General features: G+C 43.4%; 1 protein-coding gene across 1 annotated transcript in view; it reads left to right on the top strand.

Moving 5' to 3' along the window:
- LOC102374051 (neural-cadherin-like) overlaps window positions 1-18,877 on the top strand; it is a 77,360-nt gene that overhangs the window by 19,935 nt on the left and 38,548 nt on the right. The window contains exons 6-13 of the mRNA XM_025199421.1: window positions 5,022-5,271; window positions 6,004-6,146; window positions 8,557-8,729; window positions 9,107-9,275; window positions 9,999-10,169; window positions 15,488-15,660; window positions 15,791-15,958; window positions 18,034-18,283. Coding sequence (XP_025055206.1) covers window positions 5,022-5,271; window positions 6,004-6,146; window positions 8,557-8,729; window positions 9,107-9,275; window positions 9,999-10,169; window positions 15,488-15,660; window positions 15,791-15,958; window positions 18,034-18,283 — 1,497 coding nt within the window. The remainder of the gene's footprint in view (window positions 1-5,021; window positions 5,272-6,003; window positions 6,147-8,556; window positions 8,730-9,106; window positions 9,276-9,998; window positions 10,170-15,487; window positions 15,661-15,790; window positions 15,959-18,033; window positions 18,284-18,877) is intronic.

Below are 18,877 nucleotides of genomic sequence, written 5' to 3'. Positions count from 1 at the left end.
AGACTTGCTTTAGATTACATGTTAGCCAGCAAAGGAGGAGTCTGTGCTTTAATTGGTAAAGAATCCTGTACTTACATCCCCAATAATTCAGAAAAAATACAAGATTTGGCTGAACATATTCAAAATGAAGCAGCCAAATTACATGAGCCAGACGACTGGAATTTAAGTTCATGGTTTAGGTCCCTTTGTGGCTCCTTAGGTTCCACCATTATTCATGGATTATTGATATTCTTTATTATTATCGTCCTGATATGTGTAATTTTCATGCTCGTACACTGTTGTGTAAGCTACATATCTAAGCAAACCCAACCAGGGAATAGATTAATGTTCCTGCAAATATCTGAACAAAATCAGCAGAAGGAAAATGAAAGAAAACACACCACAGAAACTAAAATGATGGTACTAAAAAGATGTGAGCAGATTGAAAGAAGATATAGAAAGATGCAAGATGAAATAGAGAGACTCATGGGAATAGAAATAGAATAAGATGAGACTTGTAAGTCTCAAAGGGGGGAAATGTGGAAGCAAAGGATGGCTAAGGCCTCAAGGGGGGAGAGAGAAATTCCTTAGATAAGAGGAAGATGACCATTAAACTGTCTTGAAGGACACAAGACAGGTAGTCCCAAGGCAGGAAAAGTTAGTTTAGGCAACCCTTTGTCTTGAATCTATAAAAGGTTGATTGCCCTGGATGTAAAAGTAGAGAGGCCACAGCAGAAATCTTCCTGTAAGGGTCTCTCTCCGATAGCTATCGAAATAAAGTTTCTACCTGACCTGATTCCAAATTCTACAGCGTGTTTTTTCCACAACAGAGGTGCTGAGTATTACAAATGAAACAGAATGGAGGGATAACTATGGTATTTTGATGGCTGCTCTTGCTATTGCAGGAAAGTACAAAGGACAGGAAGGCTTGTGATTATGTAGTGAAAAACTGACAGAGCAAAAGGAAAGGGAGGTTGAAAATTCCAGCACCATTTTATAACATACCTCCCAGCACAGTGACTCTTTGGGGATATCCAAAATGTGAGCTTTTCTGGCATATTCTCAAAGAAGAAATAGCCTACTGCTCTGATGTATGGGAGACATCTGATACACTGCAAACAGGGAAACAGGAAAAGAATGTAATTATATTACTTTTACTGTTCTTGCTTTTACTCTGTCAAACAACGTGTTTTCACCTCAAACAGACCCTTCACTGTAGGTGGAAACACTAATTTAGAGATAAGTTAGAACAACTGCCATGTTCAGTTAGTAATGTTAATGGAACTTGACCATCACTTCTCTTTGTGCATGACAATTATTGTTCATTTTCACAATCAGTTACAAAAAGAGAAGACTTTCTTTAAATAGACATCAAATCTGTTTTGGCAGTGCATTTGTTCATAGCTTTTTTAGAGTAGCTTTAGCACTATGTAGTCTAAACAGGCTCATTCCTTCAACTTATTTTAAGGAAACTTTGACAAATCTATGGTTTATCAGTAAACATGTTGAACTGAATACATTTATGATATGCGCACACTAGCACTTGAGCATAAACTTGAAGTGTGCAGGGAGATAGAAATATAATAGAAAGGTAACCACTTGAAAGATCAAGACTGTTGAAAATGGTTCCAGGTACCAAAGTTAGACAGGGGGCCTTCCTGTGGCTGGTCACAACATTGGCCTGCTCACCTGTCTGGGGCAGTCTGCTCAACTGCCATGCCTTTGTTGTTTCTAGGCAGGAGTTGCCCATTTTTAATGCTCTGATGCCAAGGGCATTATACACAGCTCCAACTTCCACTCTACCGTGTTGCATACCTCACAGATGGCATCCAAAATCACTTCCAACTCCCCCAGCCCCTTAGCAGGGCCGCACTCAGCCTCAGGTGTCCTCAGATGTACCTTGGCCTCTCCACCCCTTCACTGGGCTGCTAGGCCTCTGGGCAACTTAACCCTCATTAGGCTCCTTGCTGCTTGCACTCTGCCCTCCTCACTGGGGCTTCTGGGCCTTACACCCCTTGGGCCTCAGATGTTTGTTAATGTGCCTGGACTCCTAACTTGGCCTATGGCCCACTCAGGCCTCAGGTGTCTGTCAATGTCTCTGGATCTTTAGTTCAGCTCTCACTCTTATTCAGGTCTCCCACCAGGCCTCTCTCTCAGGTGTTGCCCAACCCCCACACTGTTACCCAAGCCTGGTGCTTTTCTCTCAAGGTGTGCTCCCCTAGCCTTTCCCCTCCATGGGGTCACCCACAAGGCAGTGGGGGCTGAGGCTTTCCTGTGCTCCGTACTCACCTTTCACTAGGGAGGCACTGGTGTGGCATTTCCTGGAGACTGCCCCGCCACAGGCAGCTCCACCACACTATCCAACCCCAGCAGGGTGCAGTTTCAGGTCTTACCCAGGACCGCTGTAGGCCTACCTGCCTTCTTTGTCCTCCCTCACTGGGCTTCCTTGATGTCCTACCTAAGCTGCTGACTCCTGGGGCACTCTGTTCCCACCTCCACCTTATCAGTACTCCCACTCTGGCCCTAACTCTCTCGAACCCCATTACAGGATTCCTCCCATCAGGTGACTGACCAGCCACCGTCATTCTAGCCTCTTGCTGACCAACTCTCTTACTTTCTTACTGGTGGTCTCTCCTTGAGAGACCTTTGCTCAATTGAGCCTGGCCCCACTCTCTCGCCAGTCAGGGTGTGAGGGCTCTCCACTGCCCTGGCCTGCCATTCACAGTGGGTATTTTTGCCCCTCAGCAACTCTGGCCCTGGGCCCAGCTTGGGCCAGTTGAGAGCCCTAGGTCAATCCACAAGCAGCTGACCCTTTCACTTGATAGCCACCCCACCCCGGCCCCGGGCCCCTCCATAAATCATTTGTCTCGCACCTAGCTTACTTAGAGCCCCAGAAATCTAGTATAAAGCAACCCTTTACTTTACTGAGCCCCTCCACAGATCTCTCCCCAGAATCAGCTCCACTCCCAGGGTTTTCCTAGGCCTTTCCTTAGTCACCCATACTTTCAGCAGTTCTATTCAGGGGGCTGATCTAGTCTGTCTGTAGCCCCACAGAGTCTAAACCCCTTCTGTTTGGGCTGGCCTGTGTCTTGTCTAGGCCCATGTCTACCCAGACTCTCTCAATAGGCCATCCTGGCCTTTCTTTGAGGCCTCTGTATAAATGGCCCCTTACTATGGGCTGGCCCTTCCCCAGCCCCAGGCCTTTAGCCCCCTCCTAAGGGCTCTGTACCCCCCCGGCTCCCTAGGAACCTCCTCTTTCCCCATAGTTCCTACCCCAGCTCCCAGATGTTCTGGGAGCAGCAGTATTCAGGCCAGGTGATGGTTCATCCTTTGGCTTCCCAGTTGCAACTGGCAGCCCTGCTCCTTGGGTCTTGTCTTATACCGTGACTACCCAGCCCTTCACCAATCAGGCAGCCTCCTGGGTGCCTTGTGACCACCTGATTGGGTCTGCAGCCTGCTCAAGCCCTTTAAGTAGCAGGCACCCAAAGGTGTGCTACGGCACAAAGTTATGTTTATGATTACATTAAATGTATATTGGCAGTGTCCTTGCACTTAAGGAAATTGTTTTCTTTTAGCACTAACACCATAGATCATAAATGTTGACTCACATGTACTTCTCAGTATTTGTATTTCAGTTTGCAAAATGAAGCTGGACCAGTCAGCTTAATTGCTCTAAGCCAATTTGATTTTTAAGTTTTTCTGAGCTCATAAAATGTTTGAATTTGCAACCCTAGGGAAGTAGTCAGCAACCTACGGTCACTGGAACCTTTGGATTCGCCCCACAGATGGGGGCTTTAGCAGTGGGGGGATGCCTATTGCCGGCACACTTCCAATGCTACTTAGGGGACAGGTAGTGGCAAAAGCAAGGTCCTGCCACCTATCTATCTCCAACCTGGGATGAGTCATTGTGGCCCACAGCCACAATGGAAATGGAAAAGATTGCCTCCCCCTGTCCTAGGGGATTGTTTAAATCTAAGCCACTAGTCTTCATTAATAGAAACAATTGATATCCATAATAACTTTTTTAAAGCTATTCCAAAAGAAAAATAAGAAAAACACACATGCTGAGGTCATGGTAGCATCCTTTTTTAAATTAAATGGAATGCTCTCGACTGAACATCTTACAAAAGAATGGAAGTGAAAATATATTGCTGCACATGGCACCTTGGCATTTCACAGGCTCTCAGCACTCATTTTTCAACTTTACTTTTCCCTTTTGTATTTCAGGTGAGTAGACCTCTTAATTACTGGTCATTGTTCCATCATAAGTTACTGCTGCATTAGTTTGACCAAATCCCATGTGCATATTTGCACATATGTGTAACAACATTTTGGGTATTATGGGAGAATATTTACTTTTGAGATTAAAGTAGTCAGCTCCTTTCATGAGCTGGTTTAAATTGATACCAACTCAATATGGTGTGATGTGAACCTTCTTTGTTTGGTGAGAGAAATCACATAATTGTTAAAAGATAAGTTGCATCTCCTGAAAGTGACTTGATGCAGTTATGTAGACTCCAGCTCCTTGTTAGATTGACTTGCCTGTCCCTGAACAGATGGGGCATTGAATAAATGCTTGGTGGGGAAGAATGTTTAATTACTCCTTGTTCCTTGAAAAGGCAAGTAATTAAAGCCCTTTAGTGGTAACCTTGCTTGGAGCTAATTAAATTGACAGGCACCTCCAGAGTGCAGGGGGTACACTGTTTATGGCTGATATTGTTCAAATCACTTGTGTATTGATTGTGTGTTAAATATCAGTATTGACCAATTTTGCTGAACTACGCTCTTTGCACTTCTGAAACACTGCTCCCAGGCAAATTAAAATTCCTGTAAATCAAGATGTTTTCTAGCTTTATTTGTTTGCCTTCCAGTCTTTTGTTGCATTATCAAACTCTGCTAACAAAGTGTTCTTTTCATTCGGACAGCTTTTGAGGGTGCTGGTTCACAAGTTCTTACGCAAAGTTTTTGGTGCACACATTAGTGTAATAACCCAGCTTCTGTGAATGTGTCCTCACTATTTTATCTGAAATCCTCTCTTGCAGTTCTTGCAACAGACTGTGATTCTGGCTCCAACTCTGAGATTTCTTACTTTATTCAAAGTGCTGACTTTTCCATCACGCCTCAGGGAGTCATCAGTTCTAAGCAGCGGCTGGACTTTGAACGAGCAAGCCATATGTATGAGTTTGTGGTGATAGCTGTAGACAAAGGGCACCCTCCTCGGACTGGAACTGCATCCGCGCGCATTCAAATGACCAATGTAAATGATGAGGCACCCGTGTTCTCTCAGTCTGTGTAAGCACAGTTCAAGTTTTAGATTATTTTGTATATTGCAGTCATTGTTTAAAAGAAACTGCAAATTGATAAACACCTACTCACATTCCAAGTGCCCTCAAGTTACTGAGGAGTTAGTGGCATGCGTTTGTGAATGAGAGCTTAAGGAACTGGGCAGAAACAATTTGCTTGCTTGTTTTAAAAAGAGGACACTGACTACTCAGAATATAGACTGTTAGACACTTCTGTTTCCCCTCTACTACTACGTATGTAGAAAACAAGAGGCTGTATTTAACAAAATTAATGAAAGAGCCAAGTTCCTGGGGAATCTCTTTGTACATTCTAGCTAGTTTCAGTTATGCAATAACTGGCTCTGTAACACAGATTGAGGTATGGGTTATCGAATACTTTCTCAAAACAAATTTTAATAGAAAAATTGCATAGCAAATTAACTAGATAGAGCTTGGTCTTATATATGAGGTATTGGATAGTAGATTTTGTTTTTTAACCTCCCCACCCCCCAAAATCCTTGGAAAATGTATGTCAGATTACAATCATAGTGTAAACTGTAAGTCAAAACTAGATTTCAGTTTACAGCCTTTGAATAATCTAGTTGTGATTTACAATTTGTACTATGACTCCCAAAAAGGTAGATAATATCAATCACATTCTTTAAATTAGTTGCAGTGTGTTAACAGAATGCTAGTTGACTTGATAGTATGTGTACTTCAGTTGCTTCCCTGCTTCCATCAGTTACAAAACATTCCTCTCAGAAGATGCTGGTCCTAGTACATTAGTGGCTACTGTACATGCCAAGGATCCTGATGGAGATGGGGTGTTTTACCTGATTACTGGTGGCAATGAAGAAGGTAACTTTGAACTGGATAGCAAGAAAGGTAGGAAAAGAGGCTTTCAAAGATTTACCTTATCTGAAACTACTGTGACATTGCTTTCTCCATATCAGAAACAACTCTTGTTGTACAGGCAGTCCTCGGACTTGCGACACAATTGGTTCCTGAAAACCACATCTTAAGTCAAAACGTTGCAACTTGGAACCAATTTTCTTATAAGAAACAATGTTATAAATGTGGGATTGGTTCCTGAACAAAGGCCCGATACCCTATTTTCACCAAAAATACCCCAGAATTTTGTACTTTATCAATTATAGATGAGTAATATATCTATATTAATGTATTTATATTGTAAATGGCAATCATATTGATTTGGAAGGACTTCTTTGAGGTGACTTTGCTGGACTTTTTGAAAGGCTCTTCGTTGGACTTTTTGAAGGGTTCTTGGCTGGAGTCTTCTCAGGAGTCTTGGCTGTAAATTTTTCTGGAGGCTTGCCTGCTTTTTTAAAGAAAGTGTCCAAGGCAGTTTGGACAGATGTTCTCCAGGGAGATGAGTGACACAGCAAATTTGTTTGCTGACCTGGCATTGCATCAGATCAAGTGTTGTAAGGTCGAAACTGATGTTGTAAAGTTGAAACAGGGTGTCAATTTATAAATGTTGTAAGTGCGAAATGTTGTAACTCGAAACGTTGCAAGTCGAGGACTGCCTGTATTTCAATGCATAATTATGAGAGGCAAAATAGCAACTTTTTTATATCGTCCATAAACTGTACTGGCTTCCTTAATTCAGAACTATTTCCCTCATGTACTAGAGCAGGCTTGTCCAACATACAGCCCGCCAAGGCATTTTCTGTGGCCCGCGGTGCTGCAATGGGAAATGAAAGTAAACATTGTTTACTTTCGTTCCCACCCCTTGTCTCTCCCCCAGCCCCTCAACAGCTTCCTAATGGCTGCTGAAGGGCTTGGGGAGGGACAAGGTTCCCACACGCACCGCATCAGCTTGACGTTGCCGATGCAGTGTGTGTGGGAAGAAGAGTAGCCATGTGCCGCTCGGGGCAGGATGAACCCAGCCAGAGCAGCAGAGGCTCAGCTGCACTTTCCCCCTACCTGCGCTGGTCAGCCCTGAGTGGCACACAGCTCCTCCACCACCTCTGCTGGCCAGTGCTGACCCAGGCAGGTCTGTCCCATCGAGAGCAGCACGCAGCTGAAGCCGGATTCCCACGTGCTGCTGGGGATGGGAGGAGCCTGGCCAGGTCAGCACCAGCCAGCAGAAGCGGTGGCGGAGCCATGTGCCGCTCGGGACTGACCAGCGCAGGCAGGGGAAAATGCAGTTCAGCCCTTGCCGCTCAGGCCAGGCTCGTCCTGTCCCGTCCCGAGCGGCATACGGCTCCACCGCCACTTCTGCTGGTCGGGCTCTTCCCTTCCCCAGCAGCTCGTGGGAACCCAGCTTCAGCCACATGCTGCTCCACATGGGCTGCATTTTCCCCCTGTCTGCGCCCGTCAGTCCCGAGCATACATGGCTCCGCCGCCGCTTCTGCTGGCCAGTGCTGACCCAGCTGGGCTCCTCCCGTCCCCAGTAGCACGTGGGAAGCCAGCTTCAGCTGCGTGCTGCTCTGGATGGGACAGACCTGCTCAGGTCGGCACCAGCCAGCAGAGGCAGTGGCAAAGCCGTGTGCCGCTTGGGACTGACCAGCGCAGGTAGGGGGAAAGTGCAGATGAGCCCCTGCTGCTCCGGCTGGGCTCATCCTGAGGTTCACTTCATGTTTGTAAAATGCTTGGACAGCCCCACATAGATGCAGTGCATAGAAATGCAAAATATATTTTGACTTATTTGGTTGGCACCTTGGGCTGAGATTTTCAAAGCTGAGTCAAAAGGCCAACTTCCATTAAAATTAATGAGATTTAGAGGGCTCCAAATCCTTTATGACAACTTTGTAACATGCCTATCTACCCCTTTTTGAAAATCTCAGCCATAGTTTGGAAGCTCAGCCAAAAAACATAAGAGCTTCTGAACATAATAGCATAAAAAGTGCCATGCTTGGTCTGCCCCATGGTCCATCTCAGTATCCTGTCCCGAACAGTGGCAGAGGTGGATGCTATAGAGGGAGAGTTTTGAACTAGTTAGACCCATTTCATTGTCACTTCCGGCAACTTCATTTGTGTCGAAGGTCACGTGACATCACTTCCTGATGTGATACCACTTCCTGCGAGGTCGTTGAATATGGCTCACCGGCCCACTGGGTGATGAAAAGTTTGTGATCCAGCCCCACATTCAAAAAGGTTGGACACCCCTGTACTAGAGACTACCAAATGTATAGAAATACTTGAGTCACAGGCCAAAGACCAATCCTGCGCTTTCAGTCAAAATCCAAATCCACCCCAACACAGAGCAGCACAAAAATGACACTTCTTATGACATAACCAGTAAAATTGAACTTTCTTCTCCAATATGTAGGCGTCATTAAACTTCAGAGAAATCCTCTGCCCAAACTAAAAGGACCACAATACATATTAAACATCACAGCAATAGATGACAACGCCTCTGGGGGGCCTACTCCACTCAGAAGCTTTGCAGCGGTTATTGTAGGAATTAATGATGTTAATAACAACAGGCCTGTTTTCAAAGAGGTAAGCTGCCATCCTGGAAATCTCTTCCCCATTTATTATCACCTATGCAGATGGTAATATCTTAAATTGGCAATGTAACAATCTTGCCCTTGATTCCTTGTAGTGGCTAGTTTTAAAGGGCTATATTTAAGGTATACTAGATCTTCTGTAATAAAATATATTTCCAGTTTTCTGGTGTTTTCATAATTTAAATAGCAATAGACTTTTTATAAAAGAGTCGACTTCTCTAACATGCAGAGTAATTCAATTCTATATTCTTCAAAACTGTGCTGAAAAAATAGTGACACTTAATAGGTGATTTCGAAAGCCTTGTCTGTTTTTGGTTTAAATTTTGTATTTGTATAATATGTAAATACAAATATACAAAATATTTTTAGTGTACCTACTACAGTGATAGCACCTGGGTAGTAGAAAACCAGCCTCCAGGCACCTTTGTCCTGAAGGTAACAGCCTATGATGCAGATCTTGGACTTAATGGAGAAGTGAAATATGGGATCATGCACAGAGATGGAGCTTCACCAGGCTTCAACATTGATCCAGATACAGGTGATCCATTCTCAACTTGTTGCATTAAAGCAGAATACAAATGCTTTTGTTTGAGTGTGGGTGCATGCTTTTCTGGTATATTAACAGGGTATTGCTATAACAGTGCATAGAACCATAGACTGTGTTTCCAGACATAGAGACAATATCAGGGACAGTTTGAAATGGATTCTGAAGAAATTAAAGCCATAGATTTTGTCGGTGTATAACAGAATCATAATAATGTCACCTGCGTACCAATGTTCAAAAAAAAAAAAATCTCATGGTAGGAAGTTTATGGCAAATACAACAAATCTTTATGGCAGATCTTTAAGTCACATAATCACTGTCTGAAAGAAACAGTATTTCACTCAAACAACTATGTGGCCAAGCATACATTGACTTAACTGACAGACAAGCTAGGGTTAAGGTTAGGGGGAGGAAAGAGTCATCCTCATTTCCTAAAATGATGGAGATTTTCAGAGTAGTTTTAACTTCATGTTGGGACAAAATTAAAAATAGAAATGGACAATGGGTTGCGTTTGGCAGAGGAGAAGAGTAGATGCACTTTTCAGTTAGGGTCAGCATTCACCTTTGAATGTTAGAAAACTTATTTCTAAGCTGCTTAATGTCTCTCCCATATGCAGACTGGGAGCTCAGAATCTCATTTTCTATATACACACAAATATTGTGGGGTTTTTTCATAGCCATGTACGCTTGACTTACAGAAAGTATTTCTGTTTCTAGGGATTATCACAACCACTCAGAGTTTTGACCGAGAGAAGCAGAGAGAGTATGCACTCTCTGTTACAGCTACAGATCAAGCCCAGGAACCATTGACTGGTGTGTGTCAGATCACCATCTTCATTGCTGATGTAAATGACAATGACCCCAAATTTGAGAACAGTCGCTATCAATGTGAGTGATTTTAAACAAAAACCCTTTATTCTGACAATGGAATATTAATTCTTCACAGATTAAATTTTTTTTTTAAAGTGCTATTGATGAAAAATATGTTTTCATGCTGAAAGTTGCATCCATGTTAAAAGGGTTCTTTTTTTTTTTGGTGAGCATTTTATATATGTGGCTCATTAAGAAGAGTATATAAAAATCCTGATCCTGGGATAAAACCTTCAGTGTCTTCTTCTCAAACATAATATTAGTAATCCTTACTTTTTCCAAGGGATAGTTATATTCTGTTGTCTGCTGCTGTTCTGAAGCAGACACATTTTTGTTGAGGCCAACATTGAAATATAGGGGACAGCCAGACAAGATAACAGAATACGTGCATATCTTTTCTTTCCTAAAATCTCTCATCTGGGGGAGTCATTTTACTACAAAGATACTTTTCTGCAATACTACTGCCTTGCCAGTTATTCCCCATTTTGTACCCATATTCATTTTTTCCCTCTTCTTAAATGTAGTCTTCTGCATGTGTCTATTGAATTTCATTTATTTATTTTAGGCTATTTCTCTATTTTATCAAAATCATTTTGAATTCTAATCCTTTTTCCAGTGTAGTTGCAACCCCTCCCAGTTTGGTTTCATTTGCAGATTTTTTATAAGTGTACCTTCTATTTCTTTATGCAAGTAGTTAATGAAAATATTGCTTGAAAGTGCAGGTCCTTCTTTGTTTTCTACACATGTCCTTCCAATTTGACACTTAATCTCTGATAACTACTTTTTAGGTATGGTTTTTCAACCAGTTTTACACCCATCTTGTAATGATATGCAAATATGTGGGACTGTAAAAATTCCTTACTACAATCATGTTCTATCATTTCTATTAGGTCAGTTATCCTGTCAAGCATAAAATTGGATTTGTCAAGAACAGGGTATGCCAAACTTAATCCATGTTGGTTGTTTTTCACTTTTTCCCCCACGTGCTTATAACTTGTTTAATAATTTCCTTTGGTATCCTTCTGAGTCTAAAATTATAATAACCCAGGTTCTCTTCCTGATGCATGTTTGCATCTCCAGGCCTCTGGTACATCATCTGTCTTCCGTGAGCGCTGGAAGATTAATTGCTAATGGCCTAGAGATTGAATGACCAGTTATTTGAGTACCCTTAAGAAATTGGTAAAACTAAAAACTGAAGAGTCTGTAATCTGACTGGAAGCCTCCAGTGACAGAAGCAGCATTTGAGGGAAGGCTAGAGAATTTATGAACAGGTTTTAGGTGCTTGTGACAAGATGAGTTTGTTAAACCCATTCTAAAAATTTTAGTGTAGACAGGGAAAATTGTGGGCTAACACACATTAGCTAGCTAGTGTTAGTGGTGAACCATAGATACTTTTTATTACAGGTGTTAAGAAGTTTATGACAAGTTGTATAAACATCACTTAAATTGTTGTAACCCGGGCGGTACTCCAAGCAGTACCCCCTCTCCTATTGAAGGGAATAAAGCAGGTGCACAAGCGCTGTTGGAGGTGTAGGGACTCTCCTCCCTGTATAGAGCAGAGCCAGACCACCAATGGGGACTTCACCTTATACCTTTTAATGAGAGAACAGTACTGGGAACATAACCAGTATAAACCAGGGGGTATAGGGGACACTACAATGCCCTGAGGTGGCAGGATTCAACAAAGGTTAGACACTTACAATCATAGACGTATTCATCCAGTTGACGACAAAAGACAGGGTTAACAAAATATAAAACACAAACAGCAGAACAAACAATACTGGTTGGTGAAATATAACAGGCACAAAATGTCAAATAACAAGGAATATAGGGCCTAGGTACCTGGAGGAGGAGAAAACATACTTTCCACTGCAACAAGAATTTCTCCCTGTTACTTCACCCACCCCAAGTCACCCCACCTGGGACTTGAACTCCAAATCTCCCATGTGGTAGGCAGAAACTCTACAATACAGCCATTAGTACTGGTACTGTGCCAAGCTGCTAGAGGTCTTGGCCTTCCAGGAGCCCCGGCCTCACGTCAAGCTGCCTGGCCTCTGATTGGAGGAGCTAGAAGCAGAGCTGGGAACCTCTCAGGTTACTGCTTAGATCCTTACTGGAGCTGGGCGTGCGGGCCAGGAGCGACCCGAGCCCTTTTTTGTGCTGCACGCGGGCTGTGGCCAGCAGCCCGGGCACACCGGGTCGGAGAGGGAAGGCCGTCGAGCTGGAATTAGGCACAAACGCGTATTGGTAGTTTAAAAGATTGTTTACTTACACCGAGATGGCAGTGGTGCAGGCTGGAAAGCTTGCTTAAGTTGCGGTTACAGACAGGAAAGAAGAGAGGCGGACAAGAGTTCTAAACTCGTGAACTCTAGCCCAATCCGGCTGAAGGCTCTGAACACGCGAGCCTGTCATCTCAACCGAAGAAAATACTCGTCCGAAAGAGCTCTGAATAAACTCACACGAAGTTTGCTAGGCTCTGTGGGTCCTTCTGCTCACTCATTCACACGAAGTTTTGCTAGGCTCCGTGGGTCCAGTTCTTTTGCGCGCGGGAAGAGATACGTCTGGATTGCGCTCGGCGACGGGGAGAGGCTAGAGGTTGGCCAATAATGGGGCTCGAATTAGCATACAAATGGCGGGAACTCTTTGCAATGAGCATTTCTGTGCTGCAACAAAGAAATGCACCCTGCAAAGAAAGCTTCAAATTGGCGGGAAATTCTCCCTTGCACCGGGGTTCTCTTTTGCAGCAGAGAACTCCACCGTGCAAGGAAGCTATAATTTAGCGGGGACAATTTAGCAGTGCCGAAGCGCACAAAAACAAAAATCACACCCTTTGGGTTGTGACACTGGGGAGCCTCTTCTGCTGGCTGCAGCCTCGAGAGCCCAGCGGGAGGCCTCTTCTGCCGGCCGCACACCGTGCTGCTGAGGATCCCAGTGCTGCCTGCAGGTCCCACTCCTTCAGGTGCTTCTGGGGCAACTGCTCCCACCCCGCTGGCCCAGCTCTTGCCAGCTCTTTGAAGGTCCTTCCTTGTGGACCCCCCTGAGTCAGCTGCACTGCCCCTTTTATCCCCCTCCAGGTGACCCAAGGGGCCAATTAAGGGACATGGAGGGCGAGTCTCTGGGGCCTGATGGATAAGGAAAGGGAATCCTAACTCCTCCAATCATCTTTTACCCCTTCAAAACTCCTGGGCCAAATCATTAGCAGATTGGTGAGGAAAGGGAATCCCAAGTCCTCCAATCATCTTTTACCCTTTCAAAACCCCTGGGCTAGGTCACTGCCAGCTAGCCTGTCACATTGTATTAGCCAAAGCCATGCTTAAAAAACCATACATCTTTCCTAAAGTTCCTGCCTCAAACTTCAGCATAATTCAGGCTTGTGCAAGACAAACTTTCCCAATACCCTCTTATCTCTGATTGAAATACTGAGCCTCTTCAACAAAGATGGCCAATTGTAGTATCTGCTATGGTCGTTCTGATGAGAGAGAAGGGAGTGAGGGATTCAGACTTGTTTCATATGGTTTGAACTAGTTCTGAACACAGTTGAAACACAGCAGTCACATCTGATAAATGCTAGTTCTAGTAAAACTCAAGGGCATATTATCTCAAAAAGGAACATGGGAATTGCTTTACCAGGTCAGACTTAATAAGCTATCTACTCCAGTCAGTCCAAAATGCGATCTACTTTATTTGTCCAGCCTAGATGCGTAAAGAAATTTGGCAGAAACTCCAGAATGAACATCTAGGGCACTGACAGACATGGGGTGGGGTTAGGGATTGGAGGTGGGAGGGGTTGTGATTGCTTTACCAGAAGAGGCAGCATGTTAGTTCAACCCAGTTCCACAGCATCTGTATAGATCAGGTGCATCACTGGGCCTTTTTGGCGCTTTTATCTAAAACTGATTCATCAGCTATTAGATAGAAGTACCAAAAAAGCCCCACTAAAGCATCTGATCTGTACAGATGTTGGACGAGCTGGGTTCAACCAATGCGGTGCCTCTTCTGAACACGCTGTGGGCTTGGCGTGGAGGGCACGTGGAATTTAAAGCGGGATTTTTTTGTTTTGTTTTGGTTTGTTTTCGTCTGTAAGCAGCCCTGGGGAAAAACCTACTCATATAAATAGTGAACTTAGGCTGGAAACAGATGTTACCTTTGGAAACCATTTTTATGGTGGCAAAAACCGAAAAAAATTGATGTCAATTTTCTTTGTTACACCACTTTGGGAGCCACAAAAGGTGGTAATAATTTTTGTCTTTTTTTCATAGTTGCCATTTATTTGCTCCCTGGAAATTCCTGCCTAACACTAGGCCTCTCAAGCCCCAGGAGTGCCTACCTGTCTTTCCTTGCTTACAGAGATGCACCCCTAGGAATCTCCAGGATGTGTCTCTGTAAGCAGGGAAATCTGGAGATCTGCGCTTAAAGATGCACCCCAGAGGGCATGTCTCTGTAAATAGGGAACACAGTGCTTGGCCTGTATGATCAATGGGCAATGTGTGTTTTGCTCAATGAAGTGAGTCATCTGTGCTGGGATGTGTCCTTGCACAGCTGATCCTCTTCATTTGGCAATGTAATTTATATCCTTAGTGCTCATGAAGGTAAGATGACTGTCTCCAGTGTAGTTCCTGAGGACAGGCAGACCATAAGCGGCTACAATGCAAGTTTTCCTATCATTCCTTCCTAATGTATTTTACAGTTTTCCTGGGTAGGGCTGGTCAGCAGTAGTGATATTGTAGGCTGATGGCTCTTGTGATGTAGATGGCATGTTTCACTAGAAGTGGACTCATAGGGCACTAAACTCACTGGATTGCAGCCACCCTGAGTGACACCTGTCTGAGCTGGATTTTAGCAGACGTTCAAAAATGGGAAAAATCTTCATTAGGAATCCATTGAGTTGTCGCTTCTCCCAACCTCTTTTAATTATTTAAATAAGAATAGGACTGTTACTCTAACTTCTTATTGTAGCTTTAACTTCAGAGTTGAAAGGCTTGTGAGGAAGGAATTCAAGCATTTAAGAAATTGTAAATGTCAAATTGTAGTTTTACCTCTCTCTACACAAGATTCTGGTCCCAAATCTCGTGAGAATTGCCTGTTGCTTCTCTTCACAAAATTATTTGACTGTAGCAACTAGGGGAACAATTGTATAGTAAATAATCTCTCCCTGCAGTGCTTAAGCCAAAAAGATAGCTAAGTCAGTTAAGGAAAAAATTGCCTGTTTACAAAAACGGTCATTTTGAATGTGCTCCTTCACTTGTAGAATTGCTTTGTTGCAGATGTTTCCATAACCCACAACATAGTAAATTAGCACAAGTCCTGCTCAAAATATATTTCTCATTCCTTCCTAGATTTCCTCTGGGAGGACACACCAGTGGGCACAAGTTTCTTGCGTGCTGCAGCGCATGATGATGATCAAGGTGTGAATGCTGCTATCACATACTCAATGTTATACCAACAGCCTGAATACTTCCAGATTAACCCCAGCACAGGCTGCGTATATGTGAACCATTTAATCTCCCAGGTAATGTTTGTGTCTTCATCTGGAACCCAGAGCGACATTTTACATCTGGGTCAAGTCACAGAGAGCCTGTTGATTTATGCAAATTGATGTTTAGATTTCCTTGAGCTCCAATTACAGATTTTTATTGTAGACCTCTCGAATCATCCGCTACATTGTAGCAACAGATGGAGGCAACAGAAGCAGCACCGTGGAGTTGACTGTAACTATCACTAATTTACTCAGCCAGCCACCCTGTTGGGAGCAAAGCAGATACTGGGTAACAATCCCAGAGAGCACCACTCGGGACACCAAGATAGTGGTATGCTATGAAAAAACCTCTCATGACTACCTCTCCTCTCCCTTTCTCTACAAAAGAGAGATACATACTCACGGCCTTGTTACACATTAATTTCAGGTGGCTTCTAGAGCTCTTAACCCTTGAATTTTCTATACGTTAACACCTGAAACTATTTTAAGCAAACTTTAGGCAGCTTAAACCTGCCTTGGTGTGGTGTAACTTTGTCTCTGATCTACGTTACCCAGTTTGTATTCCATTAATGTGTGGCTAGTCTGCAGGGATGAACTGCCCAAGTTGCAGTCCTCCAGCATGCCAAGATACAGCGCCCCCTCCCCCATCCTCCTGTTCTGTCTGGACAAACTTTCCATCCCCTGAACTCTAGTGCCCAGAGGGGCAGTTCTGGCACGAAGCCAACTTCCCTTCCCACCCCAGGGGTACAACCCCATGCAAACAGCCTGCACACAACATGCCTCTAGCCAGGTCACAGGGTACAGACAGGTCCAGCAGTGGGGTCTAAGGAGGGTGGGGAGAGAACAAGGCAGGGAGCTGGACTGGGTCCCCATGAGCTGGGGCTTCCTTCCCAGAGCAGGGGCAGTAGCTCCCCCAAAAGCACCTTCCCTCACCACTCCCACCTCCCAGCCACCCCAGGAAACATGACCAACACCCCTTACACCCCAATCCCAAACTCCATTTCATTAAAACACGAGACCTTTAGTTTACTTCCTTTGTTTCCTTTTACATTTTACTTTTTATTTTATCCTTCAGTGGCCGACTTCCTTCAGTTCATCACCCTTCCCCCACCCCCATTTCCTTTCCATCTCCCATTTCATTACCCACCCCCATCCCACTAACCATCCGCTACCTCCCAGCTTTATGTTCCCATCCCCTTCCCCCTCCCCCAACCCATCTCTTTCACACCCCCTCCTGGAGTGGGGATAGAAGCCTGTCCTGGCTCACCAGCGCTGTTATGGCAACTTGCACCTGTAGCTTGTAGTCAAGCAGGCCCCTGCTTGCCAACCCTGTACTGGCAAGTCACAGCTGTGCAGGTGGGAGACAGTCCAAGAAGGCTGTTAGCCATAAGGTGCGACTGCTCCAAACTCGAGCTGGCACTAGCACATGTCAGCGGTTGAGCAGTTCAAAGCGTAATGTGCAACAAGGCCCTTATCTTATGGTTTAGTCTTATCTCCAGTCTGTGGTTCTGTTAGATCTCACAAGCTGTTCACTTATCTTTTTTTCTGGATGGAGAAATCTCCCAAGAAATTTGAAGAAGTTGTAGAAGAAATTGCTCATTTATTCTTCTCTCTCTTTAAATCAGTACCCCAGCATCTAGGTTGTTCTTGGGGGAAGCATGTATTGAGTAAGATGTGAAATCAAGGCTTGGACTGCATTAAAAATCTTAGAACATTTTCACTAAGAGTTAACATCTTAACTCTGTCTTGAGCAAATTTCATCTTGAGTGCATCCATTCTATCTACTTCAAAATTTCCAATTGTTTTAAAACTTGTCTTTAACTCCTGTAATAGTATCTTTGCTACACTTCAGCAATGGATTAATCATTTTATTTTTAAGTGTGTGACCTTTTGAAAGGAAAGGCACTATATAATTTATATGCATCACCTCTTTAGCAAACAAGTTTCTTTTTTGATGCACACACAAAGTTTGCTTTTGGCTAAACAATCTTTTCTGTAAATTGGTCATTTATTAATCTTGTTCCTCTCCATTTTTCATGCATGATAGCCAAGAACTTGGGAGCAGCTTGTTTTATCCAGATAGGCCACAGGTACAGCTGGATCCTCTGGGGAATCCGTAATAGCCTTCCTTTCAGTTTTCTGAGGGAATTCCTTTAACAGAAGGTGATGGTATTTGTTGGAGTATTTACAGAGCAGAAAAACTTAATGTAGATTACAACTTGAAATTATAACACTACCCCAAAAAGACACTGTGCAAAATTTTGCTGAACTCTCCAGAACAAAAACAAATTCTTTCCCTGGTCTGTCCCTCTGAACATGCATGTACAGCCCCCTCCCTAACCTGGCATCTTAAAACTCAGAATCATGCATTTCATAAACAAACACTGTGCCTCTTTTTTCCTTCAGACCATCAAAGCCACATCCCCTCTTGGTGATCCAAGGGTTACTTATAATCTGGAGGATGGTCAGGTTCCAGAGACTAACATGCCCATTCGTTTCTACATGAAACCAGACCGAGAAAATGGAACTGCTTCTCTCCTAGTCTCTGAGCCCCTGGACTTTGAGACAACTACATTTTTCACACTGAGAGTCAGGGCTCAAAATATAGCAATGATTCCTTTAGCCTCCTTCACCACTGTCTGTGTTAACATCACAGGTAGGTGTCACCAAAATATTGCAACTGAAATAGGTGCTTCAGAATGACACCTGCATAGTTTTAACATAACACCAGGAATTATGGAAAAAAGCATGGATGTAAAAATTGCTTTAAGATTTTTATACTATAAAAAGTGGGTTGTGTGCAGTCGAAGAAATAGCTTTTTCATTTCAAGAAATTCCAAAATATAACTATAAAATGAGAAGTATGCTGGTGCAAAACTCGTAATGCTTTTTAGTGTGTTTACCTCTACAATAATAGACATACCAATCTACTCTAAGAAGCATTACAATTCTGTGTACTAAGGGTTTACTAAGGATTCTTTCTAATGCTAGAAGGAGCCTAGTTGTACCCCTGTTTCCATGAGAGTTGAGTGCGTTCTTGGTAATATTTTATATTTTAGAGATACGGGAATGACTGGCAGGGTTCTGACTTTGGGATTAGGATGCTGAAGTGCATTCCTAGTAAATGTTACCTGTACATTTAAAAAACATGACTTAAAAAAATTCTTTCCTTGAAATCTCAAAAAGTATAGTGTTTTATTTTTAATATAAATTTGTGCTTTAATACAAATAAACACACAGGTTTTTGTAT

Source organism: Alligator sinensis, unplaced genomic scaffold (genome assembly GCF_000455745.1).
Source record: "Alligator sinensis unplaced genomic scaffold, ASM45574v1 scaffold273_1, whole genome shotgun sequence".
Classification (NCBI taxonomy): Eukaryota; Metazoa; Chordata; order Crocodylia; family Alligatoridae; genus Alligator; species Alligator sinensis.
The sequence above is the reverse complement of the archived record's forward strand: the minus strand, read 5'-3'. Positions and strand labels throughout refer to the sequence as shown.